The sequence below is a fragment of the Panthera tigris genome, chromosome B4 (assembly GCF_018350195.1).
Source record: "Panthera tigris isolate Pti1 chromosome B4, P.tigris_Pti1_mat1.1, whole genome shotgun sequence".
Classification (NCBI taxonomy): Eukaryota; Metazoa; Chordata; class Mammalia; order Carnivora; family Felidae; genus Panthera; species Panthera tigris.
In genome coordinates, this window is record NC_056666.1 from 128,231,365 (window position 1) to 128,243,505 (window position 12,141).

A 12,141-nucleotide genomic window follows, 5' to 3' on the forward strand; every position below is an offset into this window, starting at 1 on the left:
GGACCGACCTGGGTTTCAACACTGCTTCTGCCACCTTGCCGCGTAGCCTCACACCCCCACCGCTCCACCTCTCTGGACGCATCTCCTCAGCTCCAAAATGGCGTGAATGAAACCCGCTCGATGGAGCTATTGGGTGGATTAAACAAGGCAGTGAGTGCACAGCTTCCAGCTCCTGGCCTCTCCTCCTCTCCTTGCTGCCTCTGCTGCTTCGGCCCCTGATGTGCCTGTCCTCACCCTTGACCAGTTACCGCAAGTGCCCCCACACATTTCTTTGCCCCAAGTGGAGGGGAAGACGCCCTCCCAATCAATGACTCCTTCAGCCCGCCAGCGCTGGCCTGACCGCTGTGGGACCCTGGCCTCCTGACCATAAAGGTAGACAGCAGGCATTTTACAGTGCATTCACCAGGCTGGTTCATTTTCCTCCTGGCACAGGGAGAAATCCATTTCCCCATACCACCACCACCCCCGCCCTCGCCCCTTGCATCTAAGCAGGGTCATGTGACTCATTCTGGCCCCAGAGCTTGAGCAGGAGTACATTAGCCACTCCCACTTCTGACTCACCAACATTCCCTCCCCTTCCAGGGAAAACTTGGAGGGTGGCAGCATGGCCGCCTGGAAGGAGCCCCGGTGACCAACTACATCAGGCTTTGGCATGGCTGAGCAGCGACGCTCCCAAGATTGCAGGGTTCGCTCACTACAGCATGGGAGCCCAGACCCCCCGACTCCATTGGATAGCCTGACCTCACAAAGGGCACCGCTTCTAAACCAGGACTCATGATATTTACCTCTCCCCATCTCAGGGCCAGTCCCTCACTCTCCAGACTCCTCCTCTGTAGGAAGTGGGGGGTCAGTCTCCCCTCCCCCCACCCCCTGCAAGAATGTTGGCTTCTAGTGTTCTCAGGCACATTCACAGTCTCTCCTGGGGCATCTGTCCCTCTCGTGCAAACTGGCTCCTTGCGCCCAGCATGGCCTTCTGGAGCTCCCCAGTGGAGTACTTAGATCAGACTGTGCCCAGATATCCACCGCACCTCCGTGGTCTGGGCCTCAGTCTCCCCACATACACCGTAAGAACTCAGAAGCCTTTCCTCCTCTGACATTTGCAAGCCCAGGGAAACACTTCTGACTGGCCCATGGCTGACAGCACCCTGGCCGGGCCTCCAGCCTCCATGTGACCCATAAACTCTCTTAACTGAGCAAACACATTTTATGGGGCCTGGGGACACTTCCTGGTGGCCCATTCCCATCCTCCCTTGTCCTGCTCCCCAGCATGGCACCTCCCCAGGGCCCTGCTTCCCATCCTTCAGCAACACAACACGCTGCTTCAGGGCCCCCTCCCCCAACACCTGCATCACTGCCTCAGGGTCCCCTCCCCCAACACCTGCATCGCCAGGCTTGAGGAGGGTGGAGAGCTTCTTCTCTTATCAGCTGTTTTACTGCCCCCTCCTCCCTAGTTACACAGAAATTGGGAGTAGAATTCCCAGGAAGGACAGATGGGTGCCTTGTCAGCTCCCAGCCAACAGTTTACGGGACAGACAGAAAGCGTTCCCTCCGTGCTGTCTCCGGAGACAGGGAAGGGGCATGTAAGTCAGGAAAAAGCAGAAAGGACATCGAAAGGAAGGGAGAGGCACCCTGGGCCAGGAGCCTCTGGAGAGGCTTGCAAAGTGAGGCCAGGGAGGGAGTGGAAGGAAGGCCAGAGACCCCTGCACTCAGTCCAGATCCGTCCCAGAGAGCCAGCCTGCGGTGGTCCAGACATCCCCTTCCTAAGCCTCCACCTGCCGGACAGAAGCACAGATGTGCCAGAAAGCCTATTCTGGAGTCCAGAAGCAGCAGAACTTGAAGTCCAAGAGGGTTCCTGGGAATACCTCTCAAGCTGTAGGGTGGCCTGGATCTGAGTTGGCCACCTGGGGCCCAACGGTGGCACTCCAGCCTGCCAGAGGCTGCCCAGAGCCGGCAGGAAAGGGCCAGAAGCCAGAGAAAAGGCAAAGGTGGACACATTGCCTCTGGGTCGTTGGGAGCTGGCTCCACCTTCCTTCTAGCTTTTTGCCTTACTCCCCACTGACGGGGACCTCAGGGACCCTGACCCAGCCTGGGGATTTTGAAAGCGACCACCCCAGAGAAGACCTTTTGCAGTACAACTGAACCCAGCCTGGCAATGGTGACTCCTTTGACATCAAGCCTGCGGGAGCTCTGGGCCCACGGGCATGGGGTACAGCCTGTTCCAGCTCTCCCAATGTGACCTGCCTCCTTGATCCCAGGGGTGTTTGAAAGGAGCCCGTGGAAGTCCCCATGGAGACAGAATCGTGCTTGGATCATCTGACCTGAGGAGCCCCGTCCTCCACCTCTGCTTGCCCTTTTGATTATTACAGGAGTTTCAGGGGAGGAAATACGCCACCCTCCACCATTGTCGCCCTGGACGCACACAAGGTCCCCTTCTGTCCCTCTGCCTCTCACAGAGTGCGCCAAGGCTAGCCCTGTCCTCTGCGGGGTATGGAGAGGAAGAACTCAGGGCGCTGTGGGGCCCCAAAGAAGCTGGGGCTGTCCTTCTCCATCGAGGAGATCTTAAAGAGGCCCACAGAGAAAAGCCATGTGGTCAGGCCGGAAGGGGCAGGTGGACAGGGCACCAGACACGCAGCAGCTCCAAGCTCCGGGCCGGAGGGGCCCCTGAAGGCCCAGCCCCAGGGTAAGTGTCTTCTGGTCATTTCTTTTCCATTCCCAGGTCCCCAAGAGCCAGCAGGGCTAAGGCAGAGCAAAAGCTGCTCTGTATCAATAGAAGAGAGGACCCCAAAATTCCAAGAGAGGTCAGATGTTGGGCCTTAAATACCCTTCTGCCTCGCCAGGACTGAGGTTTTCCAGATGCAGACGCCAAGGAAGGCTCCATTCGTTGCAGGATGCAGGGACGTGGGGCTTGTTCCTGCAAGCAGGCCACAGCTGAGAATGCCAGGTCCCATTTACCTCTACAGCATTTCCGCTGCAGCGGCTGCTGCCCTAGAGTCCCCTCTTTCGTTTCAGTAGAAACGCACGATTATCATCACTTGACAGGTGAGGAAACTCACCTGTGAAAGGGAAGAGGTGGATGGTGTCTGTCCCCAGGCTACGCAGCCAGTGAGCGGAAGATCTGAGAGCAGGAACCGGTCGGTCATGGCTGTCCCCAACACCTGCTCAGTCTGACACGTTCTTTGTAAGCAGAGTTCAGCCGATGTGTCTTTCCGTGGCTGAAGCTTAGCCTGGGATCTGCCCATCCTGATCACCGTCCCAGGTCAGCGGCCCACCCCAGGGCATGTCCCCCAAACCACAATGACAGGGCAGATCTCAAAGCCCTTCTTGAGAGCCGGTTTGAGGAAGGGCATTGAGGTGGACACATGCACCTGCTGGGGGTCAGGAATGCTCCGGGTCACTCTCCAGCCTACCCTGCTTCGTGACCTCAGTAAAGTCCCTTCCACTCTGGCCTCAGCCTTACCCTCCAGAAACCGGTTGAGTGAGGGAAGAGAGAGGGAGCCAGGGATGTCACAAGGGTCTGCTGGAGCCTGGTAGTTGGTGACACTGGAGTATCTCACTCACGAGCTTCCCAGTTCTTTCCTCTTTCTACCCTCTTAATCCAAGGAAAGGCCCAAAGGGCAGCTCAGAGGAGCCCACAGTGCCTTTTCCTACCATCACCGAGCCCTGCTGTCTCACCCAAGTTCAGCCTCCCAAAAGGGGCTTGTGCTCAACCTCAGGCAAGGAGAAGACCCTGGAGGGCTGCCCGTCCCTGGGGAAGCTGGCGGGTTTTCCCGGGCTGAGTCAATCAATAGGAGAGAGTCCCCAGCTTCCTTTCCGGAAGCTCACTAAAATCTTCCAGTGAAATCAATGAGCATTAGAAACAGTTCTGGGAGTCTAACCTAAGTCTGGCTTGCTGCAGCCACATAAAATCCACCACTGCCCTCTCTGTCCTAATGAGAGGAAAAGATAAGTGGGGGAGGGGAGAGAGGGAGGAGAGGCCAGGTCCCCCCTCTCAGAGCAGCTTCCCTCCCCCTGGCCTGATAATGGCTGATGGCAAAAAGGGACCCACTCCTTCTAAACCTCCCCTTGAAGATGCCGGCATGCCCCATGTCAGCTATCCTGTTGGACCCAGAGCAGACCCTCTAGTAAGGGTTTGCCAAGATAGCAGTCGTCACAAGAGTAGTGCCCTATGGCCCTCACGGCACTCCCCTCCCTGTCCCCCATGGAATTGCCACAGTTGTGAGGCCCACCTTACAGATGATAGAACGATGAAGAGAAGTCACCTGCACAAGTGACCTGATTAGTTAGCAACAGAATTGCACCCTGGTGGCCTGAGACCATCCAGTCTAGATCATTCCTGAACGTGGCTTAAATCTATACATCTCCCGCTACACTGGCATCGAGCATCTCCAAAAGACTAGAGAAGGTCCCTCTGGTGGTTTTGGAAATGAGTTTGAGAACTACACAGACCGAGATTATTTACGTCAAGAGTTCTGTAAGGATTCCTACGTGCACCTTCTACTCACAACACAGGATACCGGTCATCCATTTATGGTCATGCTGTGAGGTTTCCTGTTAAAATGGATTTATTTGTGTAGGTAAAACAAAAAGCCTATTTGGGAAAATGCTTGACAAATAAGAATACAGACAGGATGCCAACATGTCAGAAACTACAAAAGTAACTTGGAGAAATTGCAAACGAGCTGGAGTGTGTGAGAGGTTAGGCCAGGAGGATGGGGAGCTGGGACTCCAGGAGTCTGGCCTCCGAGCCCCCGGCTGGTGCTAATTCACAGGAGGACCTCAGGCAAGCTGTTCCCCTTCCTGAGTCTCCATTTCCCCATCTGTAACGTGGAAGAGCAGGATTAGAATGTTCTTAAGATCCCTCCCAGCTCCGACGTGTGTGATGACCGATGCCTCCACAAACTGGTCACTAGAAAGCCCCGCTGGTGTCACCTGGGGTCATTTTCCGTGGCAGAAGCTTCCTCCCTGCAGAGGGGAGTGGCGGGGGTGGGGGGTGTCCATGCCAGGCGGGAGCAGGGTAACCGGGCGGGCAAGAGGGCAAATGGCCTCGGCAGCCTTCGCCTCTCCCGCCTTCACAGGGCCCCGTCCCCACCGGGTGCTTGTCGCTGCTGCTAATGCCTCTCCGCCTCTCTGTCCTGCTTTCCCTCCAGCACGCGGGAGCCCTCAGATAATGGAAGGCACCGGAGATGGTGCATCCACGGCCCCCCACCCCAGTAATAAAAACACAGAAATAAGCTTAACACTTAAAGGGGTTCACAGAGTGACTCACGGACGTGGCCTGGCAAGCATGACCTCTCTGTCCCAAATACCCAGACAGCTTGGAAACATGCAGCACTACAGTCCCAACATCCCCAGACTCTGCCTCTGGGTCTAGCGTGGTGCCCGGGAATCTGCATTCTTTTTTTTTTAATGCTTTTTTATTTTTGAGAGAGAGAGAGAGACAGAGCCTGAGTAGGGAAGGGGCAGAGAGAGACAGAGACACTAAATCTGAAACAGGCTCCGGGCAGAGCCCGACATGGGGCTCGAACTCGTGAGCCATGAGATCGTGACCTGAGCCAAAGTTGGAGGCTCAACTGACTGAGCCACCCAGGCGCCCCCCACCCCCGCCCTTTTTTTTTAATGTTTATTTATTTTTTGAGAGACAGGGCGGAGGGGCGGGGCGAGGGGCAGAACAGGAATCTACATTCTAAAGTTTATTTACTTTTTTGAGAGACAGTGTGTGCACATGCCAGAGGGGGAGGGGCAGAGAAAAAAGGAGCGAGAGAATCCCAAGCAGGCTCTGTGCTGTCAGCGCAGAATCTGACGCAGGACCCGATCCCACGAACTGTGAGATCGTGACCTGAGCTGAAATCAAGAGTAGGACACTCAACAGACCGAGCCACCCAGGTGCCCCGGGAATCCTCATTCTAGCAAGCTCTCCCAAATGACTCTGATGTAGGTGGTCCAAGGACCACTCTTCGAGGAGGCTGAGGCCCAGGGACGCAAAATGGCTTGTTCAAGCTACAAAGCCAATGTTATGTGCAAGCACGGGGCCGGCTCAGACATCCAGGCCGGGGCCAGTGCTCTGCCTCCCGCTCCTCTCATGGCAGCGACCCTCATAAACTCGGGCTCAGACCCTCCCCGGTCTCAAGCCAACGGAAATATCCCGGAGGGTCTCCCTACTTGAAAGAATGCTGAGCCCAGCTGCCTGCTCACTCCGGAAAGAGACTGGCCCCCTGAAGCCCAGGACCCTCCAAAGTCAAGAGGGGCCCAGGCAGCAGGAAACCACTTTGTACTAGAAGCTCAGACTCAGGGAAGAGAGAGGTCATCTATGCCACTGATGACCCTTTGTAGGGAGACTGTGATGCCCCGGAGCAAAGGGAAAAAGAAGGTAAGGAAGAGGCCACCCCAGTGGGTAACCAGTGCCAGGCTTCCAGCCTGGCGTCTGGGAGAAGGGGGACACAGCTTTGTCCCCATCCAGTCACTTGGTGGCCGACTGCTGAGTGCTTACTCTGGGCCAGGCTGGGGACTGGAGAGTGAACAAGGCCAGCTCTGATGACCGTGCCCCTGCAGCGGGGGTAGGATCCGCAGCTGGAGAGTCCTGGTGACACTCCCTCGGGGCAGCGCTTCTGTGGCGGATCTGGCCGGGGGCAGGTGGAATCCTCGGGATGCGAGGGAACCCTAGAGCAGCGGTCAGCAAAGGGCCACTTGGACTCCGCCCTCACAGCTAAATAGAAGACAATGTGTGAATGAGTGGGTATGTTGGTGTTCCCACACAGCTTTATTTATAAAGCCAGGTGGAGGGCCAGATTGGCTATAGTTTGTCAGACCCAGTCTGTGACATTCAAAGTCCTTTGCAGACTCTGGTGCCTAAGCTCAGTCTCTCCTGCCCTTCCCCCACCCGCTCAGCCCCACTCCCCTCCCTGCCCTCTACCCTCCAGGCACATAATCTTTCCTGCCCTTTAAATGTCTCCAAACCTTGGGGAGCCTGGGTGGCTTAAACTCCCAACTCCCGACTTCCTTCCGGGCTCAGGTGACAATCTCACAATTCACGGGTTCGAGCCCCGCATCGGCTCTGTGCTGACAGCTCGGAGCCTGGAGCCTGCTTCCGATTCTGTGTCTCCTTCTCTCTCTGCCCCTCCCCACTTGCAATCTGCCCCACCCCTCTCTCTCTCAAAAATAAATAAATGTAAAAAAAAAATGTAAATGTCTCCAAACCTTTGCCCTTCAGAAGCCACAGCTCCTCCTCCGCGTCTACCTCCTTTTCCTCTTCTTTCTGTTCCCCTCCCTGCCCTCTTCCTCGCCAGGTCCTGTTGTAACAAATTGCCATAAAATGAGTGGCTTAAAACAACAGAAACTGATTCTTACAGTGCTGGAGGTCAAAAGTCTGAAGGAGCCCCTGGTTTTCCTCTCTCTCTTCTCTCTTCCCTGTCTCCCTCCTCCCCCTCCTCTTCCCCCTCTCCCCACCCCTCCCTGCATCTCCCCCCACCAATGCCTGGAACCCGAGGCAACTGGCAGTGCTCCGCCCCTGGTCCTGGGAATTAGGAATCCTGGCTGGGACTGTGGTCAGCCCTGCGGGTGTCTCATCGCCTCATCGCAGCTCATCATGAGCTGCTCCCAGACAGGTAGACCTAGAGACTCCCATCAGAGCGGACAGCAGCGGGGCAGGAGCCCAGAGCTAAAAGCTTGGATGTCCCCAGGATAAGTGTGGCTTTGGTCTCTCTCTGCCGGAACCCCCCTCTCAGTCCCTGCCTCCAGAGCCACAGCCTAACAAGACCCTGGAGACATTCCCATAGGGCACCTGGAGGCTGATTCTAGAATCAAGAACCTGGCTGAATCTTAAACCCTGTGGGAGTTCAAGGAAGAACAAGGCTTGGTCACAGCTTACAGAAAAGCATTGTCTCTCTGGAGCCTCCCCCCCTCCAAAAAGCAGACCGGAAGGAAAGGATTTGAGCACAAGTGGTTTATTTGGGACATGCACAGACACCAGCATGGAGGTAGTGAAATAACACAAGGAAGGGAGGGCGGTGATCAAAGGGTGTGTGATTAAGCCAGTGGCCACTGTGGGAAACTGAAGTTTAAATCCTTTAGGAAATGAAGCAAATATACTCCTCAGAATTATCTGGGCTTTTTAGCTCAGAAATACATATCCTGGCAGTAGGGCATTGATCTGGAGCACAGAAAGGTCTGAGGGATACAAGCAGGGCATTGACAACATTACTATAATAATAGGGCCCAGACTATCAGAGCCAGGAGAAATCAGAGGAGACAGAGGGCACAGAAAACATTGGTCGTCATTTAAATTTGATTTATCCATTGTATTCCTCATCCGGGCACGCAACAAAGAGCCACCGAAATCGACTGAGTGGCAGGCATATCTATGGCGGCAAAACGAATTATCCCAAAACTCAGTGGCTTCAAATAACAATTAACATGAATTGTCTGACTCAGATTCTGTGGATCCGGAATTTGGGAGTGACTTCACTGAGTAACTCTGGCTCTGGGTCCTTCGTGGGACTGCAGTTAAGATGTTGTGTGGGGCAGTCACCTGAGGGCTGGATCAGAATAAAAGATTGGCTTCCAAGGTAGTCACTCCGTGGCTAGTGAGTTGGTGACAGTTCAGCTGGCTGAGGAGGAGACCTCAGTTTCTCCCCACGCAGGGCTCTCCGCGTGCCACTAGAATGTCCTCACAAGATGGCGGTGGCTTCTCTCAGAGCGAGCAATCCAAAAGGGAGAGAGTCAGGTGGAAGCTGCATCCTTTTATGACCCATCATGAGAAACCTCCTAGCCGCATTCCCACAGCATTCCATTGGCTCTGTGAGTCGTTGAGTTGGGCCACACTCAAGGAGGAAAGAATTCCAAGCGAGAAGCGTCCAAGAATTTGCACACCTACCTTAGCTGGGAGTGGGGACAATGTGGGAACAAAACATTAAGCTCGGCCTCTGCCCTCACATAACATCTAGTGTAGCAGGGGCAACAAACAGCCATCCGATAATCACAAGTGAAAGTTCAATGACAACTGTGGTCAAGTGCCGGGGAGAAGGTGACATGGTAGAGGGCCTATGTCAAGAAAGGTTTGGTCTGCCAGCGAGGGCTTCCAGAGGACATCATGGTTGAGCTGCAGTCCGAAGGCTGAGTGGGGAGAAATGTGGATCCCCCCAACTCCATGCAGAGAAAACACCAAAGACAGGGACTTGTTCAAGGGAGGCAAGATGAGGTCTGAAAGCAAGAAAGGAGCCAAGCCGCACCGGGCCATACGGGGCATGGTGGGGATTCTTATTTTTGCTTTGAATCCGAAAAAGAATGAAGAGGCATTCTAGGGTCTTAGGAAAAGGTGCAATGACCAATAGTCATGAGAACTCTTGGGTTCCAACAGACAAAGACCATCTCAGGTTAGCTGAAACAGAAAAGGAAATGAGTTGCCTTGGAGAACATGAAGCAGTCTTCTCAAACCAAGCTACGGGAAGGGCAGGATCATAAGCAGGCATCAGCCATAATGGGAGCCAGAATCAACACCATCAGGTCTCTCCAGCTGCCTCTGTCTGCATGCGGCTCAACTTTCCTCCCTCCAGATGACTCCCAATAACACCAAGGTTTCCATCACCCTCCAGGAACTTCTCTCAAGCTCTCTAAAGTCCCAAGTCCAAGAGCCCCAGAGGAGGGACCTGTTGGCCAAGCCTGAGTGAGATGCCCACTCCCAAACCCGTCAACCACGGCCAGAGGGGGATGTGTGGGGGCCCCGCCGGGAGTCTTCTTCGTGCTGGTCCTCTTCTTCTCTCACACTGTTCCATGCTGGGATGATGGCTTCTGATTTCAGGGTCCTTCTAAGTCTTCTTTGGTATCTTCAGTCTCCAGATATGGAAATGTCAAAGCGTTTGCTTTGTTTTCCGTTGTTTCATCAAAGGTGTGTCCCTAATGAGGCTCACTTCCCCAGGTGTTCTGCATAACCAGCTGTTAACCTGGCAGTTGTTAAGCCATTTGGGGGCCAGAAACAGCTCTTCCCCCTGTTTACAGGGCTTTGGATACCTCTAATCTAAGCACTCTGCATGCCTGCGCTTGGGTTGGCCACAAAGAGAACGGGTAACTTCCTCCTCAATTCCAGGCAGGAAGGAAACTATATATGGATTCCCCCATCGCCCAGGAACCAGTTCTGTGACACTTCCTGTGTCACACCATGAAACGTCCTCCAGATTCATACCCTGTGGTGTCTGTTCCCACAAGTGTAGACTGGAGAGGAATAGGGGCAGGACAGGAGAACACACATGCATACACTCTAAAAGCCCGTGAAATCAGGAAAGCCTGGGTGGCTCAGTGGGTTGAGCATCTGACTCTTGGGCTCTGCTCAGGTCGTAACCTCACAGTTGGTGGGACAGAGCCCTGCATCAGGCCCACATCGGGCTCCATGCACTGACAGTACAGACCCTGCTGGGGATTTGCTCTCTGCCTCTCCCCTGCGCTCTCTCTCTCTCTCTCTCTCTCTCTCAAAACAAATAAACTTTAAAAATAAATAAGTGAAATCAGCCCCTGTCCCAGTTCTCTGTGCCCACCCCACCCCACGCCCCATGTTTTGGCCTCACCAGACCTACACATGCGGTCACGAGACTCACGTTGTCACAACATAGATAGAGCACGGGAACCTGACAAAGTGTTCCAAGAACACAGAGGAGGGGAATAATGAACTGTGTTTGAGACCCTCCAGGAAGGCTTCAGAGAGGAGGTGTCCTCTGAGGTGGAGCCAGGCAGAGAAGGGGAGAGGACCAGGCACACAGAAGCATGTGCAGGGATGCCCTGAGGGATAAAAAGGCATATTCCTTTCGAGCAACAAAGAAATCCAGTGTGGCTGGGCATCTAAAACTCCCGGAGCAGTGGAAGGGATGAGTGAAATGAGGAGACTGAAGGTCAAGTGCACTAAGCCAAGACCTTTGGCCTTTATTTATGCACATCAGCATTTTTAAAACCCGCGTTTGGGGGAACTGCAGGCTTCCACAAGGATGCACAGCCGGAGCTGCGGGGGACGAAGGGGAGACTGAGCAAGCTTCCCTCCAGGGCCCCCTGCACGTCAGTAAGAGAGCTCCACCATTATTTGTTTTGTGGGGCTCCACATACAATTCCCTTTAAACAAAGGGCACACCTGCTATTAGAAAAAGAAAAAAGATATACAAACAAAAAGTGGGGGGAGTGAGTGTGTGTGTGTGTGTGTGTGTGTGTGTACAATTCCCTTTAAACAAAGGGTAGACCTGCTATTAGAAAAAGAAAAAAGATATACAAACAAAAAGTGGGGGGAGTGAGTGTGTGTGTGTGTGTGTGTGTGTGTACATAGGATACATTATGAAAATGAGGCCGTGCACATGGAAAATAACAATCCTCTTCTGCTGGGAGAGAGCATGAACCCCGTCATCCCTGGGGGCAGGTCAGCAAACCCTCTGCCGGTGGGCTTTTCAGTGGTCTTCTCGAAATTGTTTCCCTTAGTGGTTTTTTTTATTCTCATCTCTTCCCACGCTGGCTTTATTTTCTGTGCTGTTGTTTATTTATACAAGTAATCCATGTATATTATAGGAAAAAAAGAAGGTTAAAAAATGTACTTATAATTCTACCCTCTCATCATCCAGTATTAACCACCATTAATGTTTTGATAGATATGCAATGACAGAGAGAAAAACTAAGAGAGATTTTTTGTTCTTGCAAATACGGAGGCGGATGGTGCAAGCCAAAAGTGCTCTTACATTTTATTTTTGAAAAAGAGCTGTTGTGTTTCTACAGAGATTCACAACAGACCTTGGAGAAAAGGAAATATTTGATTGATTCGCGCTTTGACGGATGAGTAGGAGTTCACTAGGCAAACGAAGAAGACCGGCATTCCAGGCAGAGAGAGCAGTGAGACGAAGCACCTGGAGACTAAAAGGGCACGGCCAGTGTGTGGAGTCTAGAAATGATCAGGTGGGAGTGAAATCATGGAAATAGGGATTGGGGAGAAAGCAGATGATTCTGGAAAGGGAGAACGTGAAGAGCCTTGAATGCCGTGCCAAGGAGTTTGCCTTATATGCTGTGGGCACAAGGGAACTATAGGAAGTCCACGACCAGACTGGACAGAAAAGACCAGCCCAGGTCTGCCCTGCACCCCTCCCGTCATGTCCACGATGGGTTTCCAGCTCGCAAGAGAGCTCC

The 12,141-nt window shown here is 53.6% G+C and overlaps 1 protein-coding gene across 2 annotated transcripts in view; it reads left to right on the forward strand.

The window, feature by feature from the left end:
* The first annotated feature begins 1,792 nt into the window (after positions 1-1,792).
* Positions 1,793-12,141, forward strand: part of ISX (intestine specific homeobox) — a 21,250-nt gene continuing 10,901 nt past the window's right edge. For both annotated transcript variants that reach the window (XM_042993136.1, XM_042993135.1), the window contains exon 1: positions 1,793-2,680. In XM_042993136.1, the coding sequence (XP_042849070.1) occupies positions 2,488-2,680 (193 nt within the window). In that variant the 5' untranslated portion in view covers positions 1,793-2,487. The remainder of the gene's footprint in view (positions 2,681-12,141) is intronic.